Source organism: Gallinula chloropus (genome assembly GCF_964237585.1).
Source record: "Gallinula chloropus genome assembly, chromosome: 32".
Classification (NCBI taxonomy): Eukaryota; Metazoa; Chordata; class Aves; order Gruiformes; family Rallidae; genus Gallinula; species Gallinula chloropus.
In genome coordinates, this window is record NC_140117.1 from 2,689,427 (window position 1) to 2,707,134 (window position 17,708).

A 17,708-nucleotide genomic window follows, 5' to 3' on the forward strand; every position below is an offset into this window, starting at 1 on the left:
TTTCTCCTTGGGCTGCAGGAACATTTTTCTCTCCAGCACCTGGGGTGCTTCCTCCCCCCTCCCCAGCCTTGGTGTCTGCACAGCTCCTCACATCTTCTCACTCCCTTTCCTGGGGGAAAAATGAGGGTTTTTTTCTCCTCCCTGTGATTCCAGCAGCGCTGTGACCATCGCTGATGGGCTCGGGCTTGGTCAGCAGCGACTCTGGCCTTGAATCAGCCCATGTTTACTCTCTGGGGCCTGCAGAGAGCTTCTAGATGCTTCTTGCAGGCGCCATCTCTGCAGCCCCCCCATTCTCCACCAGTACCCAGCTACGCAAAACTGCGACAGCTGCTTTAAGGAAGGGTCCCCCAACGCGGTCACCCACTCCAGAGCCTGTTGCCTCAGCGACTGCGCTCTTTTCCCTTCCTTCTCCTCCTTGTTTTGTTACAGATTAGGGAAAGCCCTTCTTGAAAGGTTTATCGGGCATGGGGACAGGCTGCCCAGGGAAGGGGGCTGAGTCCCCTCCTCTGGGTGTTTAAGAGCCGGGGAGATGAGGTGCTCAGGGAGATGGTTCAGCACAGGACAGGGACGGTTGGACTCGATGTTCTCAAAGGGCTTTTCCAACATGGTGGTTATGTGATTCGCTCATTCCTGGCTTCTTGCCCCTTCCTTCTCCTCCTTTTTGGTTCCTGTGGCTAACGGGCTCCTGCCTTTTCCTCCAGAACAGACCCATGTCCTGAGAATCCCAAACCCCTTCAGATGGACCCAGTGGCTCTGCCTCAGGTGACAATTGCCCAGGGTCTGGTTGGGGTTTGCTCACTGCCTCAGCGACTGTGCTCAACAGGGACAGAACATCAGCCCTTTTTGGGAGGGGAAACAGCTCCTGTGATGCCAAACCACTCTGACTGCTGCTGCCCAGCACAGGCTGTGGGAGAGACGCTGCTCGAGGAACAGCCACCCCCAGCAGCGGCATACAGACGGGAAGGGGGTTGGGGCCTCTTTTGCTCTCTTGTCCCTGGGAGCTGCTTAATGCTTCATTTTCTGGCTCGGGGCTCTGTTAGGAGGATGAGGAACTTCAGCTTCTTGTCTGTGGTGGGAACTCAAATGGCGCCCAAACCTGGTAAAATTGAAACTGGGCAAATTTCCCTTATTTTCAGCAAAATGCTGCATCCAGCAGCTCGCTTCTGTCCCACCAGCCACTGCTCTTCCTGTGGGGGTTGAGAACATTTCCCTTCATTTTGAGCTGTTATTGGAGAGATTTGGGATCCCTCCTGGAGAGGGGCCGTGGGACAGAGCAGGGGCTGCCCTGGAGACCCCTCTGTGGTCCCGTCCTGCCCTCGAGCACCGGTTCCTGGCACTGTCGGGGTGCCGGTGCAGGAGCTCTGGGGATTTTGGCTCCTCTCTGGGGCAGGGGCAGCCCTTCTTCACCAGATCCCCTCTGGGGCAGCTGTGACCCCCATCATCCTCCTCTGCCTCCCTTCCCTCCTCTCCAGCACAGCCAAAGATGTTGCTTCCGGTGAATTCTGGGGCCCTCCTGAGGTTTTGGGTGACTCTCCACGTGCTACAGCTGGGATCAGGTAGGCATCCTGTGGGGCTGGTGGGGGCTTTCGCCCACTCTGTATAGCAGATGTGGGGTGGGAGCTGCCATGGTGTGGGGGAGCCAAGCCTGGAGCTCGGCTACACATGCTTTCGCTTTCCCTTGGCCGCTGTGGCTGGATTGGGGCTGGCTGGGGTGGATATCTTTTTCTGGAGCAGGTTCCTGGGAAAACTCCTTCTCCTTCCAGTCCTCCCAGTCCTGCTCCAGTTCCTCTGGGGTCTCTGGGCCATGGGAGGGCAAAGCAACGCCGCAGCATGGAGCGTGCCCCGCTCACGCCAAGCTCAGCCCTGGCCTGCAACACCCTCGATTAACCTGGGCACCATCTCCTGTGTCTGTGTCCTTCTCCATGGCCAAGCTGACCTCACAGTGGTGGGACCAGGCCACCCTCTCAGTGTCACCGTGGGGCAGGACGTGGTGCTGCCGTGTCACTTGTCCCCAGCTGTGGATGCTCAGAGATGGGACATCAGGTGGATCCGGCACAGGGTCTCTGAAACGGTGCACCACTACTGACATGGGGAGGACGTGTCTGGGGAGCAGATGGAGGAATATGCTGGGAGGACAGAGCTGGACAGAGATGGTCTCTCCAGAGGCAGCCTGGACTTGCGAATCTCTGGGCTGAGACCCTCTGATGATGGTCTGTACATCTGCACTGTTATGGATGGTGCCTCCTATGGAGAAGCTACAGTTGATGTGGAGGTGTCAGGTTTGTAACTTGTAGGGTGTTTGCAGGGTGGTCATGGTGTCCCTGAGCTCGTGTGTCCCTCCCAGACCCCTGTCCCATCCCTTGGTGTCCCAGGAGAGCTGGCACGGTGTCTGGCAGCCTTGGGGGTGCAGACGCTGCCTGGAGGTGCTGAAGCTGGGCAGCTGGGTCTTGCTGTGCCGGGAGGTTTGGGGGGAGATCTGGGGCCGTTGGGCATCAACGCTGGGTGGGTCCTGCCCAGGTTGGGGTGGGTTTGGTGGGAGCGGTGAGGGGTCTGCTCGGGGATGCGGTGGTGGCCTTGGAGCTGAGCCCACCCCTCCCTGAGCCCAAGCTCTTCCTCAGCCACAGGCTCTGTCCCTCAGCTCTCTCTGGAGGGGTACGAGGCCGGAGGCATCCGGGTGCTGTGTCGATCGGCTGGATGGTTCCCGCAACCGGAGGTGCTGTGGAAAGACCCCAACGGGCACCGTGTCCCCTCCATCTCCCAGAGACGTTCCCCTGATGCCAGGGGCCTGTTTGACATCGAAGACGCCATCGTGGTGACGGGGACCAGAGATGGGAATTGGTCCTGTGTGGTCAGGAACAGCCGCCTGGCCCAGGAGCAGGAGGCGTCCCTGCGCATCTCCGGTGCGACGGCTGCAGCCAGCCCCTGCGACGCCCAAGCAGGGCGGGGGGTGGCTGCCTGGCTGGGGGCAGCTTTGGGCTGGGCTTGGGGGGTAGCCTGTGGTGGGGCAATATCCACCTTGAGGCCAGGGCTCTTGGGACAAGGGCTGCAAGGGGGTGTGGGGCGGGGGTCTCTGGGTCCTTCTCCGCACGGACACGAGTGGAAATCGGTCCCTTTCCCTGCGGATCTGTTTGTTTCCCAGCTCCCTTTTTCCATGATGCCCGTCCCTGGATGGCCGCTCTGGGCGTGTTCCTGGCGCTCTCCCTTGGGCTCCTTGGCCTCGCAGCTTCTCTCTGGAGAAGGAAAGGTGTGTTTGACCCTAAGGGACGTGTTGCCTCCACCCAAAAGCTCTTTGGGAAGGGTGGGAGGGGACAGTGACATGATGGGGTGTGGGTGGGAGGACATGGAGCACGGCCAGAGCACCTGGCTGGTGGGAAGGTCCCAGAGACCCTCTGGAGCTGTTCCTGCTGAGGAAGCAAGCTGCTCTCCTCACCTCCTCTTCCTCTGGCTTTGCTTTCCAGTGCTGCTGTCCAGAGAGCTGGGTGAGTCCTTCTGTCCCCTTCACCCAGCAAAAGCTCCTGGCATAGGAGCCCCCACCAGGGACTTGGCTTTGGGGGGTTCCTGATGTTGGGGCTGAGCTCCAGAGAGCCTGGGTGGGCTGGCAGGGGATGGGCTGTCAGGGAGCCTTTCCTGGGAGCCACGAGGTCTGGTCCTACTCCCCGTAAAGGAGTATCTGGGGATCAGCCCGAGCTCTGTGTGCTCCTGTGGGATCAGCCCTGGGGTAAGTGGTTGTTCACTCTGGTCACACATTGCTTCTTGGTTTTGCTTTCCAGGGAAGCGGGATGCAGAACTGGGTGAGTCTGGTGGAAGGAGCCATTCCTGGGATTGGGGGGTTTTCCCTTCCCGAAGAGGCATTTGGGGTGTGCCCGAGCTCTGACGGCTCCTCATGGGCAGTTGGGGGATGAGGAAATGTCCCTCCTGATCACACATGGTTTCTCTTTGCCTTCCAGGGGAAAGAGCTGCAGCGCTGGGTGAGTGTCCCTGAGCTCCAGCAGAGCCTGGGGTCCTGTCCTGGGATCTCAGTGCTCGGCCATTTCTCCCCCTGCCTGTCCTCCCCATCCCCCATCCCTGGGTCTGGGAAAACCCAAGGCCATGTGCCTGGGAGGGTGGGCAGCTCAGGGACACCAGCATGATGATGGACCCTTTGTCCAGTCCTGAGCTGCGGGGACCAGCTCTGGGATGAGGCCAGGATGGAGGGTGCTTTTCCTGGGCTTTGGAGCCATTTCCCAATTCCAAATCAAGAATTCCATCTTTCCCAAGCTCTGTTTCCCAAGCTCTGCCTGGGTTCCTGTCCCGGGGTCTGACATAAAAATCTGTCCCCCCTGATTCAATATCTCTGTTTCTTTTCCAGAGGAACGAGATGCAGCCCTGGGTGAGTGTCCCTGAGCTCCAGCACAGCCTGGGGTCCTGTCCTGGGATCTCGTTGCTCGGCCCTTCCCTCCCTGCCTGTCCTTGCCATCCCCCATCCCTGGGGCTGGGAAAGCCCTAGCCCATGTGCCTGGGAGGGTGGGCAGTTTGGCGAGACCAGTGTGAGGATGGACCCTCTGCCCTGCCCAGAGCAGCTGGGACTGGCTCTGGGATGTGACCAGCTCCTCTCTCTCCTTGTAGCCTGGAGGAACTTTCTGCTGTGCCATGGAACAGGTAATTGGTGGTTTGGGTGGCACTCTGGGGGGTTCTCCTCCCATTCCTTGTGTGCAAGGGGCATCTGGGCTAGCCAGTGCATGGGACTGGCCATGCCTGGGGTGTTGGGTGACCCCCAGACCCCAGACGTGGCACTGGGCTGTTCCACCACTGTGTTCTGTCCTGTCCCACCCCTCGTGAGCTCCATCAGTGGGGCCAAGAGGAGCCATCTTCCCCCTGATACCCCAGCTACTGCCTCCCCATCCTGCCCCTCCTCTGAGCTGGAGCTTCAACCCCACTGGTTCCTGTGCCCATGGGATCGAACTCGGCCGTGGCCATGATGGGACCGGCCCTTGCATGGGATCTCTTGGAGGAAGGAGATGTCCTGTGTCTGGCCCCGTGGGGCAGATCCTGTCCCCAGGGGGTGAAACCTGCCCAGCGCTGAGCTCTGCCCCTGATGCTCTGGCTCCTCCTGTCCCTGCAGACCTGGTGACCCTGGATCCCAACACGGCTCAGCCCAGGCTTGTCCTGTCCCAGGATGGGAGAAGTGTGAGATGTGGAAGCGAATGGCAGGACCTGCCCGACACCCCTCAGAGATTTATGTATTGGGGCTGCGTGCTGGGCCGGGAGGGGTTCAGGGAGGGGAGGCACTGCTGGGAGGTGGAGGTGAAGGGGGAGGTGGGAGGGGATTCAGTGTGGGCTGTGGGGGTGGCCAGGGACTCTGTGAAGAGAAAAGAGCATAAGAACTGGAGCCCCGAAGAAGGGATCTGGGCGATTCAGCACTACAAAGGGGAGTTTGAGTCTCTCACCTCTCTTTGCATCCCCCTGTCCATGTCCCGGGTCCCCAGCAGAGTCTGGGTCTGTCTGGACTATCAACAGGGGCTGGTGACTTTCATCGATGGTCACAGTGGGGCTGAGATCTTCATTTTCCCACCAGCCTCATTCAATGCAGAGACCATCCGCCCCCTCTTTTGTGTGGAGACAGAGTACACCGAGCTGTGCCTCAGGAACAGCACCTCCTGACCCCCTTTCCTCACTCCCCACAGCCCCACAGAGCCCCAGTCCCTCTGCAGACCCTGCCTGCACTCCTCTCCTCGCTGCCCCAGCAGCAGATGTTCCCCTCAGCCCCTTCCCAGCCCAGGGAGCAGGGGGGCAGTGTTGGGGCTGGGAAGGTTTGGGCCAGGCTGGAGCTCATTTCCCCACGTCCCTGGTACGGGCTGTGTGTTGTATTCCTGCTGCAGGCAGAGCTGATCACGCTGTGATGATACAATCGTCAGGAGCCACATGGGGATGCGCAACCCACGGCCGGGACAGGGTTGCTCCCCCTGGGCTCCATCATATCTCCAGCTGTCCCAGCTGTGACCCGTTGGTTGCAGCTCTGGCTCTGGCTGGGCTGAACTGTATGAAGTCAAATTTTGCAGGAGGGTGGGACAGAAATGTGTTTGGGTCGGTGCCCAGACACGGTTAATGGGGAGGTCAGGGCTCTGCCTGGCTCTGCTCACAACCCCCTTTAAGGCACTTGAAATGTGCCTTAATCCCCAACAGAAACCTACCAAACCCTTTACCAAACCTCATTCCTCTCCTCTGACCTTCCAAACCTCATTGCTACCACACCACCTCACCACCACCCCTCAGCCTTCAAGTGGCTTGTGCCATGGACCTGATGACTATGCAAGGAGCCAACACCAGGAGAGCATTCCTTTCACATCCCACCCAAAAGATATCAGGAGCCACGTGAGGACCCATTCCCACATCAGGAGCCATTCCCACATCAGACATTCCCTCATCCACCCTGAAGCATTCCCACAGCCAGGTGGAAGGTTGTGGCTCTGCCAAGGATGACTAGAAAAGGGGAACCAAGCAAGGTGAAAGGATGCAACCCAGAACCAAGCAACCAGAGGAGCCAAGACATGGGGGAACAAGACAACCAAGGAAGACATGGAGACATCAAGGAACATCATCCCCCCCTCGGACCCAGAGACACTGAAGAATACTCTTCCAATGCATGGGATGCTGTAGGTCTGTGGTGGTAGATATAGCCCCCCACCCCTTCCTCTTTTCCACTCTCTCTCCCTCTATCTCTCTTGTCCACCCTTTTCTCTTTCTTCCCCCCTTCCCCTGCACGTTTGTTGTGGGTCAAATAAAGTAACTTTATCCTTGACTCCGTTTCGAGTCTTAATTCTGTTCTCTGAGAATTGGGCAGAACCAATCAGATCAAACCCCTGAGAACTGGACGTCACTGGGGGGTTGAGCCCAGCCGCCCCCAGCCACCCAGAGAGATCTGAGGATCCCTTGGGACACAAGGGGGTTTCACCTCTGCCAAATTAAGCCTTGTCTAGGTTGTGGATCCTGACACCCCCCACCGAAAATGAGCCTGAGGACTCATCCAAAGGACACTCTGGTGACAAGCGTCCCTGGGGAGAGCTGAACGTCTGAGGAAGAGGAAAGCTCCTGCCCAGCCGGGGCGAGAGATGGGGTGGCCGGAGCCCCTCCATAGCCATGTTCTCCCCTGCCCAGCTGGGAGGGGCAGTGACAGAGCGGCTTTGGTGGGCATCTGGCCTCCAGCCAGGGTCAAACCACCACACTTCCTCCTCCGCCTGTTTTGCCTTTCTAGTCTTCTTACTTTCTCCATTTCCCACTTCATTCCTTCTCCCCACCCATCACCACCCTCTTTTTTCCCATTTCTTCTTCTCAGCCTCCTCTTCTTCCTTCTCCCCAGTCCTGGCTGCCTGACCCTTGCCCAGCCAGGAGATGTTGGCAGGTGCCTCGACCAGTTGATGAAGCTCTCAGAGATCTGGGTTAGCACAGGACAGGAAGGGTTGGACTCTATAGTCTCAAAGATCTCCAACTCTGTTATTCTCTGATTCCCTCCCCACCCATGGGAAGTTGGCAGCAGCCCAGCTCTGATGGCAGAAGGCTCTGACCTTGCCAATAGCCCTGCATTCCCCTGAGATGCGGAAGTCACTCATGCTGAAAGCTTTGTAACCAGTTCAGGGAACACCCTGACCATGCAGACAGGGTGTGCAGCCCACGCCCAGCCAAGGAGGAGGTAAAAACGGCCACCCAATGGGACAAGCGAAAAACAGCCCTTCAGCCTGTAGCCTTTGGATGTGGTGTTTGGGTGATGCTATAAAAAGGCCGATGCAATAAAGCCAGAAGCATCCTGAAGCACATTGGTTGCTGCCTGGTGTGTTGTGTCTGTCCCTACAACAACACTCTCCCACCCCTGTTCCTCCACTGAGGTCCCAGCGCTGTGAGCAGGAGGTGTGCTCTTCCTGGGGTCTCCAGGAGGGATCCTTCCTCCCCGCTGCTCCTTGCTGAGGCAGCTGCCTGTGGAAGAGCCTTTGTTTCACTCCTCAGCCGGCTCCACCATGGTCGTTCCCACGGGCTGCAGGTGGAATCTCTCCTGTGTCTCCTGGAGCGCCTCCTCCCCTCCCCTTCTTCCCTGGCCTCGGTGTCTGCCAAGTGTCTGACGCCGTCTCGCTCCCTTCTCTGGGGGCCAAACGCGGCCGGTTGCGGCTCTTTCCTATCCCAGAGGCGCTGCCACCATCGCTGATGGGCTCGGCCATGGTCAGCAGCAGGGCCGGCCTTGAGCCCGGCCGGTGTTGGCTCTGTTGGGCCTGGGGGAAGCTTCAGTCTTGTTGAAGCCGCCCCTGGAACCCCCACCCCAAAGTGCCACGCAGACCCACAGCCATTCCCCAGAACTCCAGGCCCCATCGCCTGGCCCGAGCCCCATCCCCAGGCCCATCCTCAGGCTCCCGGGACAGGGGAATCAGGCCCATCCCCAGGCCCCATCCCCAGGCCCATTGTCTGGTCCCCAAGACAGGAGAATCAGGCCCATCCCCGGGCTTCATCCTCAGCCCCATCCCCAGGCCCAGGCTGCCAGGCCTCACCCCCAGGACCCCCAGCCTTCAGGCCCCAGGCCCTCCCCTCAGGCCCCATCCTCAGCCCCACAGAACCAGACCCTGGGAACCCGCTCCACCATGGGTTTCTCCATGGGCTACAGGAGCATTTTTCTCTCCAGCACCTGGGGTGCTTCCTCCCACCTCCCCAGCCTTGGTGTCTGCACAGCTCCTCACATCTTCTCACTCCCTTTCCTGGGGGCAAAATGAGTTTTTTTTCTCCTCCCTGTGATTCCAGCGGCGCTGTGACCATTGCTGATGGGCTCGGGCTTGGTCAGCAGAGACTCTGGCCTTGAATCAGCCCATGTTTACTCTCTGGGGCCTGCAGAGAGCTTCTAGATGCTTCTTGCAGGCACCACCTCTGCAGCTCCCCATTCTCCACCAGTACCCAGCTATGCAAAACTGCGACAGCTGCTTTAAGGAAGGGTCTCCCAACGCGGTCACCCACTCCAGAGCCTGTTGCCTCAGTGACTGGGCTCTTTTCCCTTCCTTCTGCTCCTTTTCTTTTTAGACATTAGGGAAAAGCCCTTCCCAAAAGGGTTATCAGCCACTAGGACAGGCTGCCCAGGGGAGGGGGCTGAGTCCCTGCTGCTGGGTGTTTAATAACCGGGGAGATGAGGTGCTCAGGGACAGAACATCAGCCTTTTTTGGGAGGGGAAACAGCTCCTGAGGTGCCAAACCTTTCTGGGTGCTGTTCCCCAGCACAGGCTGCAGGAGAGGTGCCTTTCCCGGAAAAGCCACCTCCAGCAGCGGCACCCAGGAAGGGACGGGGAGGGGGTTGAGGTCTCTTTGCTCTCTTGTGCCTGAGACCTGCTTAATGCCTCATTTTCTGGCTCTGGGCTGTGGTGGGAAGATGATGAACTTCAGCTCTTTGCCTCGGCTGGGTCCTCAAGTCCCGCCCAAAGTTGGTAAAACTGAAACTGGGCAAATTTCCGTTCTTTTCATCAACCTGCTGCATCCGGAAGCTCATTTCTGTCCCAACAGCCACTGCTCTTCCTGTGGGGTTGAGAAGATTTCCCTTCATTTCGAGCCATTATTGGAGAGATTTGGGATCACTCCTGGAGAGGGGCCGTGGGGCAGAGCAGGGGCTGCCCCGGGGACCCGTCTGCAGTCCCGTCCTGCCCTTGAGCACTGGTTCCTGGCACCGTTGAGGTGCTGGTGCAGGTGCTCTGAGGATTTTGGCGCCTCTTTGGGGCAGGGGAAGCCCTTATTCACCAGAACCCCTCTGGAGGGGCTGTGATCCTTATCGCTCTCCTCTGACTCCTCTCCAGCGTGGCCACAGATGTGGCTCCCAGTGAGTCCTGGGGGCCTCCTGATGTTTTATGTGACTCTACATGTGCTCCAGCTGGGATCAGGTAGGGATCCTCAGTGGCTGGTGGGGGCTTTCGCCTGCTCTGGGTGTGAGATGTGGGGCAGGAGCTGCCATGGGGTGAAAGGAGCCCAATCCGGAGCTCGGCCCCGCATGCTTTCGCTTTCCCTTGGTCGCTGTGGCTGGAGTGGGGCTGGGTGGGGTGGAGGTCATTTTCTGGAGCAGGTTCCTGGGAAACCTCCTTCTCCTTCCACTCCTCCCAGTCCTGCTCCAGTTACTCTGGGTTCTCTGGGCAATGTGAGGGCAAAGCAACACCCGCAGCATGGAGTGTGCCTGGCTCATGCCAAGCTTGGCCCTGGCCTGCAACACCCTCAATTAACGTAGGCACCATCTCCTGTCTCTGTGTCCTTCTCCATGGCCAAGCTGACTTCAGAGTGGTGGGACCTGTCCGTCCTCTTCGTGTCACCGTGGGGCAGGACGTGGTGCTGCCGTGCCACTTGTCCCCAGCCATGGATGCTCAGAGCTGGGACATCAGGTGGATCCGTCAAGATGTCTCTGAAACGGTGCACCACTACCGACATGGGGAGGACGTGTCTGGGGAGCAGATGGAGGAATATGTTGGGAGGACAGAGCTGGACAGAGATGGTCTCTCCAGAGGCAGCCTGGACTTGCGAATCTCTGGGCTGAGACCCTCTGATGATGGTTATTACCTCTGCACCGTGACCGATGGTGCCTCTTATGGAGAAGCTTTGGTGTATCTGGAGGTGACAGGTTTGTGTCTGGTGTTTGCAGGGGTGGTTGTGGTGTCCCTGGGCTTGTGTGTCCCTCCCAGACCCCTGTCCCATCCCTTGGTGTCCCAGGAGAGCTGGCATGGTGTCTGGCAGCCTTGCGGGGTGCAGATGCTGCCTGGAGGTGCTGAAGCTGGGCAGCTCAGTCTTGCTGTGCCAGGACGTTTGGGGGGAGATCTGGGGCTGTTGGACATCAACGCTGGGTGGTTCCTGCACAGGTTGGGGTGGGTTTGGTGGGAGCTGTGAGGGGTCTGCTTGGGGATGCGGTGGTGGCCTTAGAGATCAGCCCATCTCTCCCTGACCCCAACCCTGGGCTCTTCCCCAGCCACAGGCTCTGGCCCTCAGCTCTCTCTGGAGGGTTACGAGGCCGGAGGCATCCGGGTGCTGTGTCGATCGGCCGGATGGTTCCCGCAACCGGAGGTGCTGTGGAAAGACCCCAATGGGCACCGTGTCCCCTCCATCTCCCAGAGACGTTCCCCTGATGCCAGGGGCCTGTTTGACACTGAAGACGTCATTGTGGTGACAGGGACCAGAGATGGGAACTGGTCCTGCGTGGTCAGGAACCGCCGCCTGGCCCAGGAGCAGGAGGCGTCCCTGCACATCTCCGGTGCGACGGCTGCAGCCAGCCCCTGCGGCGCTGGAGCAGGGCGGGGGGTGGCTGCCTTGCTTGGAGTAGCATTGGGCTGGGCTTGCGGGGCAGTGTGGGAGTCTGGGGGGGCTCTGTCCTCTTGAGGCCAGGGCTCCCAGGACAAGGGCTGCATGGGGGTGTGGGGCGGGGGTCTCTTGGTCCTTCTCCCCATGGACATGAGTGTAAATTGGTCCCTTTCCCTGCGGATCTGTTTGTTTCCCAGCTCCCTTTTTCCACGATGCCCGTCCCTGGATGGCCACTCTGGGCTTGATCCTGGCGCTCTCCCTTGGGGTCCTTGGCCTTGCAGCTTCTCTCTGGAGAAGGAAAGGTGCGTTTGCCCCCGAGGGACGTGTTGCCTCCACCCAAAAGCTCTTTGGGAAGGATGGAAGGGGATGCGGACACGGTGGGGTGTGGGCGGGAGGACAGGGAGAACGGCCAGAGCACCTGGCTGGTGGGATGTTCCCAGAGACCCTCTGGAGCTGTTCCCACTGAGGAAGAAAACTGTTCCCCTGACCTCCTCTTCCTCGGGCTTTACTTTTCAGTGCTGCTGTTTTCCAGAGAGCTGGGTGAGTCCTTGTGGCCCCTTCCCCCAGCAAAACCTCCTGGCACAGGAGCCCTCGGCAGAGACTTGGCTTTGGGGGGTTCCTGATGTTGGGGCTGAGCTCCAGAGAGCCTGGATGGGGTGGAGGGGGATGGGCTGGCAGGGAGCCATTCCTGGGAGCCAGGAGGGTCTGTTCCTACTCCCCAAAAAGGAGGAACTGGGAATCAGCCCAAGCTCTGTGTGCTCCTGTGGGATCAGCCCTGGGGTGAGTGTTTGTCCCCTCTGGTCACACACCACTTCTTGGTTTTGCTTTCCAGGGAAGCGGGATGCAGCCCTGGGTGAGTCTGGTGGAAGGAGCCATTCCTGGGGTTGGGGGTTTTCCCTTCCCAAAGAGGAATTTGGGGTGTGCCCGAGCTCTGACGGCTCCTCATGGGCAGTTGGGGGATGACGAGATGTCCCTCCTGATCACACATGGTTTCTCTTTGCTTTCAGAGGAACGAGATGCAGCCCTGGGTGAGTGTCCCTGAGCTCCAGCACAGCCTGGGTCCCTGTCCTGGGATGTTGGTGCTCGGCCCTTCCCCTCCCTGCCCGTCCTCTCCATGCCCCATCCCTGTGTCAGGGAAAGTCTAAGGCCATGTGCCTGGGAGGGTGGGCAGCTCGGGGACACCAGCCTGGGGATGGACTCTCTGCCCTGCCCAGAGCTGCTGGGGCTGACTCTGGGTTGTAACCAGGCTGGAGGGTGCTTTTCCTGTGCTTTGGAGCCATTTCCCAATTCCAAATCAAGAATTCCATCTTTCCCAAGCTCTGTTTTCTCTTCATGAGCCATTCTGACATGAAAATATGTCCCCCCTGACCCAATATCTCTGTTTCCTTTCCAGAGGAACAAGCTGCAGCACTGAGTGAGTGTCTCCTTTTCTCCACCACAACCTGGGGTCCTGTCCTGGGATCTCGATGCTTGGCCCTTTCCCTCCCTGCCCGTCCTCTCCATCCCCCATCCCCGAGGCTGGGAAATCCCAAAGCCATGTGCCTGGGAGGGTGGGCAGCTCAGGGAGACCGGTGTGGGGATGTACCCTCTGCCCTGCCCAGAGCAGCTGGGACTGGCTCTGGGATGTGACCAGCTCCTCTCTCTCCTTGTAGGCTGGAGGAACTTTCTGCTGTACCGTGGAACAGGTAATTGGGAGTTAGGGTGGCACTCTGGGGGGTTCTCCTCCCATTCCTTGTGTGCAAGGGGCATCTGGGCTAGCCAGTGCATGGCACTGGCCATGCCTGGGGTGTTGGGTGACCCCCAGACCCCAGACGTGGCACTGGGCTGTTCCCCCACTGTGTTCTGTCCTGTCCCACCCCTCGTGAGTTCCATCAGTGAGGCCAAGAGGAGCCATCTCCCCCCTCACACCCTGGGCACTGTTCAGTCCCAGCCACTGCCTCTCCATCCTGCTCCTCTGAGCTGGAGCTTCACCCCCACTGGTTCCTGTTCCCATGGGATTGAGCTCGGCCGTGGCCGTGATGGGACCAGCCCTGGGATGGGAGCTCTTGGAGGAAGGAGATATCCTGTGTCTGGCCCCGTGGGGCAGATCCTGTCCCCAGGGGGGTGAAACCTGCCCAGTGCTGAGCTCTGCCCCTGATGCTCTGGCTCCTCCTTTCCCTGCAGACATGGTGACCCTGGATCCCAACACGGCTCATCCTGTTCTTGTCCTGTCCCAGGATGGGAGAAGTGTGAGATGTGGAAGTGAATGTCAGGACCTGCCTGACACACCTCAGAGATTTATGTATTGGCGCTTTGTGCTGGGCCAGGAGGGGTTCAGTGAGGGGAGGCACTGCTGGGAGGTGGAGGTGAAGGGGGAGGTGGGAGGGGATTCATGGTGGGGTCTGGGGGTGGCCAGGGACTCTGTGAAGAGGAAGAAGAATAAGGAACCTAGCCCTGAAGAAGGGATCTGGGGGGTGGGGCACTTCTTTTGGCAGTTTCAGAGTGTCATCTCTCCTCGCACCCCCCTGTCCATGTCCCGGGTCCCCAGCAGAGTCTGGGTGTGTCTGGACTGCCCGCGGGGGCTGGTGACTTTCATTGATGGTCACAGTGGGGCTGAGATCTTCACTTTCCCACCAGCCTCGTTCAATGGAGAGACCATCCGACCATGGTTTTGGGTGGGGACAGAGGGCACCGAGCTGTGCCTCAGGGACAGCACCTCCTGTTCCCCTTCCTCCCTCCCCACAGCCCCACAGAGCCCCAGCCCTTCTGCAGACCCTGCCCACACTCCTCTCCTTGCTGCCCCAGGAGCAGATGTCCCCCTCGTCCCTGTCCCAGCCCAGGGAGCAAGGGGGCAGTGAGGGGGCTGGGAAGGTTTGGGCCAGGCTGGAGCTCATTTCCCCACATCCCTGGTACGGGCTGTGTGTTGTATTCCTGCTGCAGGCAGAGCTGATCACGCTGTGATGATACAATCGTCAGGAGCCACGTGGGGATGCACAACCCGCGGCCGGGACAGGGTTGCTCCCCCTGGGCTCCATCATATCTCCTACTGTCCCAGCTGTGACCTGTTGGTTGCAGCTGTGGCTCTTGCTGGGCTGAACAGAAATGTGTTTGGGTTGGTGCCTGGACACGGTTAATGGGGGGGTCAGGGCTCTGCCTGGTGATTCAGTGAAATATAATAATGCTGAATAGATTGATGTAGGTGCAGCTTAAGAAACAATTAATATAACTTTGATGTAAGAATTTTCCTGGGTTTAAGAATAGAATAGTTTAAGAGAAAGCTGTAATTGTGTAAGCTGCTTCTGAGAGTAGCTGCAAAACTTAATCATAACAATGCAATAGTAACAGCCTTGAAGATGTAAGAATTTGTGTGTTTTCAGGAATAGGTTAATTTTGATTTGAGCAGGATTTGGCTGTAATCACATGAGCTGAAAGTGGCTACAAAACTTCACCATAATAGTGTAACAGCCTTGAAACTAGAGGAAGTAGGATATAGGGGAGTCATAAATAATGAGACTAACGACCAATTAAGAGACAGAGTATATCTTGTTTTCAGCGAAAAACTGACTAGTTGGTGTAGGTGTTGGGAGCCCATATAAGCATGGAGAGGAGAGTGGGGAGTGTGCAGTGAGAGTGAGGAGGGCATTCAGCCTTCATCCCTGAGGACCACCAAGGGACCCCCTGGCTGTCACTGAGTATGCTCTTTCTGTGGGGAATTAATATAAATTACTTCTTAGAAATAATTTGCATAACTCTGCCTTTTCCTAGAAATTATAATGAATATGTAGAGTTAATCTGTATAAATATGAGAAATTTGTCTTTAATGGGCACACTCATTGGGAGGAGCGATCCTCTGTGTGCCCAGAGCTGCAATAAAGGATCCCTGCTTCATAGTCACCAAGGCTGGTGAGTTTTGATTCCGGCTTTCCAAGGCATCAGTTTGGTGACCCAGGTGGGACCCTCTCTGCTGGGCTGCAGGACCCAGTGAGGAACAGGACTCCCCAGGTGCGCCCTGGGATTTCCCACAGGGATTCCTCGCCCTGCTTGGGTCACTGCAGCAGACCAGGACCATCCTCCCATTGTTAAGGTGTTCCTTTAACTTTATTTGAGCTCCTGGTTTGATGGATGTCCGTCTGTATCTGGTGTACTTGGGTATCTTGGCATTTGGTTTCGGGAGACCGGTCGTCTGGGGATACTGTAAGCTGTTGGGAGACGTCCCATGCGAATGTCGTATCCCAGATCACTAGTGGCTGATTGTATACACCTGGTTAGTAGCCTGTAAATGCTGCTAACAATTGGAATCTCCATAACTGTATCAAGTGAGCATTGTTCTGGTTTGAATTTATCGTATAAAGACCTTGTGCAGTGTGACCGAGGCGTTTCAGTGATCAGGAGGTGAGTGTGGAGTCCTGCTGCCAACTTGTGTCACAGCGTGCTGCTCTGTGGTCAGTGAGAGAGCTCCTGCCTGTCACAGGGACACCAGGGTTTGATTCCCAACGCTGCTCTGCTGGCACTGAGTGATTGCTCCTAACTTCGGATATTGTGACAAGGAACTGACTTCTGAAAAGTGATTTGGATTTGATGAACGATGGGTGTGAGTGAAATGAGTTGACTCTGGCATGAGGAGTGAAACGAGTTGACTCCTCTGGTGTGAGTGGTGAGTGCCTGAGTCGCAGCATGTCTGTGAGAGAGAGAAAAGTACCGTTGTGGTTTTACCCCGTCTGAGAGCCGAGATCCCAGCAGCTGCCTGCTCTTTAGAGGAAAAGGCGGGGGTGGGGGTGAGTGTGAGGCAAGGGAAGGGAAAACAATGGGGCAAATAACAACCCCAAAACCAAGAAACCGAAAGCCCGTGGGTTGGGGTAAGGATAGTTTACTAAAATAGCAGAAAGATAAAATTAACAATGCTGACAGGACTTTAGAGCAAAAAAGCTATGAAACTGTTGATACACAATGCAGTTTCTCACTGAACCCACAGCTCAGGCCGTGCCACCCAGAGCCGTCCCAGAACCCGACCATCCCCCAAAAACTGTGCATCCCGGAGCCGCCCCTGCTCCTCCTCCTATCAGCTCCCTTTATACTGAGCATGACGGAATTGGCATGGAATACTCTCTTTGGCCAGTTTGAGTCACCTGTCCTGGCATCGTCCCTCCTTTCTCATGAATTCATGGAATTTCATAGGGCTGAATGTCACATCAATTTTGTATGGGACTCAGTTACAAACCTCTGCTTCCTGAGGTACAGCCAGTGCACACAACAGTCCTTATGGGTGACACCGTGTGGCAACTTATCACAGAGCCAACCTGCTCATGGTCCCTGCAAACTGCCTAGAGGATACTGGTGGTTATGTGGAGATGGTATTAATAGAAAACAGCTCCCTGTGGGATGGAGCAGGATGTGCACTATAGGACACTTAACCTCCCAGAGCAAGTTCTAGAATCAATCTCAAGTCCCTGGTGGTCAGCACCACCAGGTCAGCAGGTCCAGGGAGGTGACTGTGCCCCTGTACTTGGCACTGGTGAGGCTGCACCTTGAATTCTGTGTCACTTTGGGTTTTGTTTCTTTGATTTTCTTTCGTATTTGTAAAATGTCATTGTTTGATTCCATAATTTAACTTTTTTTTGTTTTAGTTCTTCAGGGGATTTATTTTAGTTCTTTTTAGTTTTTGTTTTTCAGTTGGATATTTTTAATTTCTTTTTTTAGGGTTTTTTTTCAATTTTAGTTCCTTGCTTTTATCTTGGCTGTTAGTTAGGTGTAGGGTTTTTCCCTTTCTCCTTTCATTTTGGTTACTTTGATTTTAATGGTTCAACTTTTAAAATGTTGCCACTTTGAGGCCACTTTACAGCCTCTCTGTGCCCTCCCCACCCCCTGCCAGTGCTGCCTGAGTGCCCATGGCTCTCCAGGAGGTCAGTCTCACCACACCACCATCACCAAGAAGCCTCGGACCTTCTCCAGCCCCTCCCCAGCCCTTCCAACAGGTAGGAAGCCCCTATGCTCAGTGATCTCCCTGGTGGCTTTTTGCAGGGGTGGGAGGAATCCCCCAAGGCCCAACCTGTCTCCTGGCGCTGCCATTCCCTGGGAGCTCCTGGATCTGACCCCTGAAACTCCTTTGAACAGAAATACATTTTTTCTGCCTGTTTTGGGGGTCCTGCATCCATGTCAGAGGATCACAGTGGGCTTCCAGGACTCATCTCCATTGGGGTTGGGATCCCCGAAGGGATGGTTTGTGTTTGCTCTTCCTGCCCCAACCCTGGGGACAAATGGCATTTTGATGGGGGTGACACCAGGAAAGGTGAAGGGCGGAGCCAACCTGAAAACTTGTTGGGTTTCCCTTCTCCAGCTCCCTCATGGAGCTTCCACGGCTCCTCTGGGCACGGTGCTTGATAATGAGGTGGTTTTCATCAGCACCCAACAGCCCTCAGACACCCGTTCAGGTGCTCCAAGCATCCCAGCCAGGGCAGGAGG

At 57.2% G+C, this 17,708-nt stretch overlaps 2 protein-coding genes and 1 pseudogene across 3 annotated transcripts in view; all 3 read left to right on the forward strand.

Moving 5' to 3' along the window:
• Positions 1-17,708, forward strand: part of LOC311202958 (class I histocompatibility antigen, F10 alpha chain-like) — a gene marked incomplete at its 3' end in the record, with an annotated part of 174,225 nt that overhangs the window by 51,391 nt on the left and 105,126 nt on the right. The window lies entirely within an intron of this gene.
• On the forward strand, positions 1,484-14,107 carry LOC311202894 (butyrophilin subfamily 1 member A1-like; annotated as a pseudogene). Its single transcript has 9 exons — positions 1,484-1,556; positions 1,932-2,279; positions 2,619-2,900; positions 3,140-3,244; positions 3,459-3,479; positions 3,771-3,791; positions 3,948-3,968; positions 5,102-5,430; positions 13,751-14,107. The product of its transcript is annotated as a butyrophilin subfamily 1 member A1-like (transcript).
• LOC311202895 (butyrophilin subfamily 3 member A3-like) lies at positions 8,914-13,515 on the forward strand (the record flags this gene model as incomplete). The annotated part of the gene is made up of 7 exons (XM_084277541.1): positions 8,914-8,986; positions 10,252-10,599; positions 10,942-11,223; positions 11,468-11,572; positions 12,103-12,123; positions 12,923-12,955; positions 13,487-13,515. 7 exons carry the CDS (start codon positions 8,914-8,916, stop codon positions 13,513-13,515), a joined length of 891 nt encoding a protein of 296 aa, XP_084133667.1.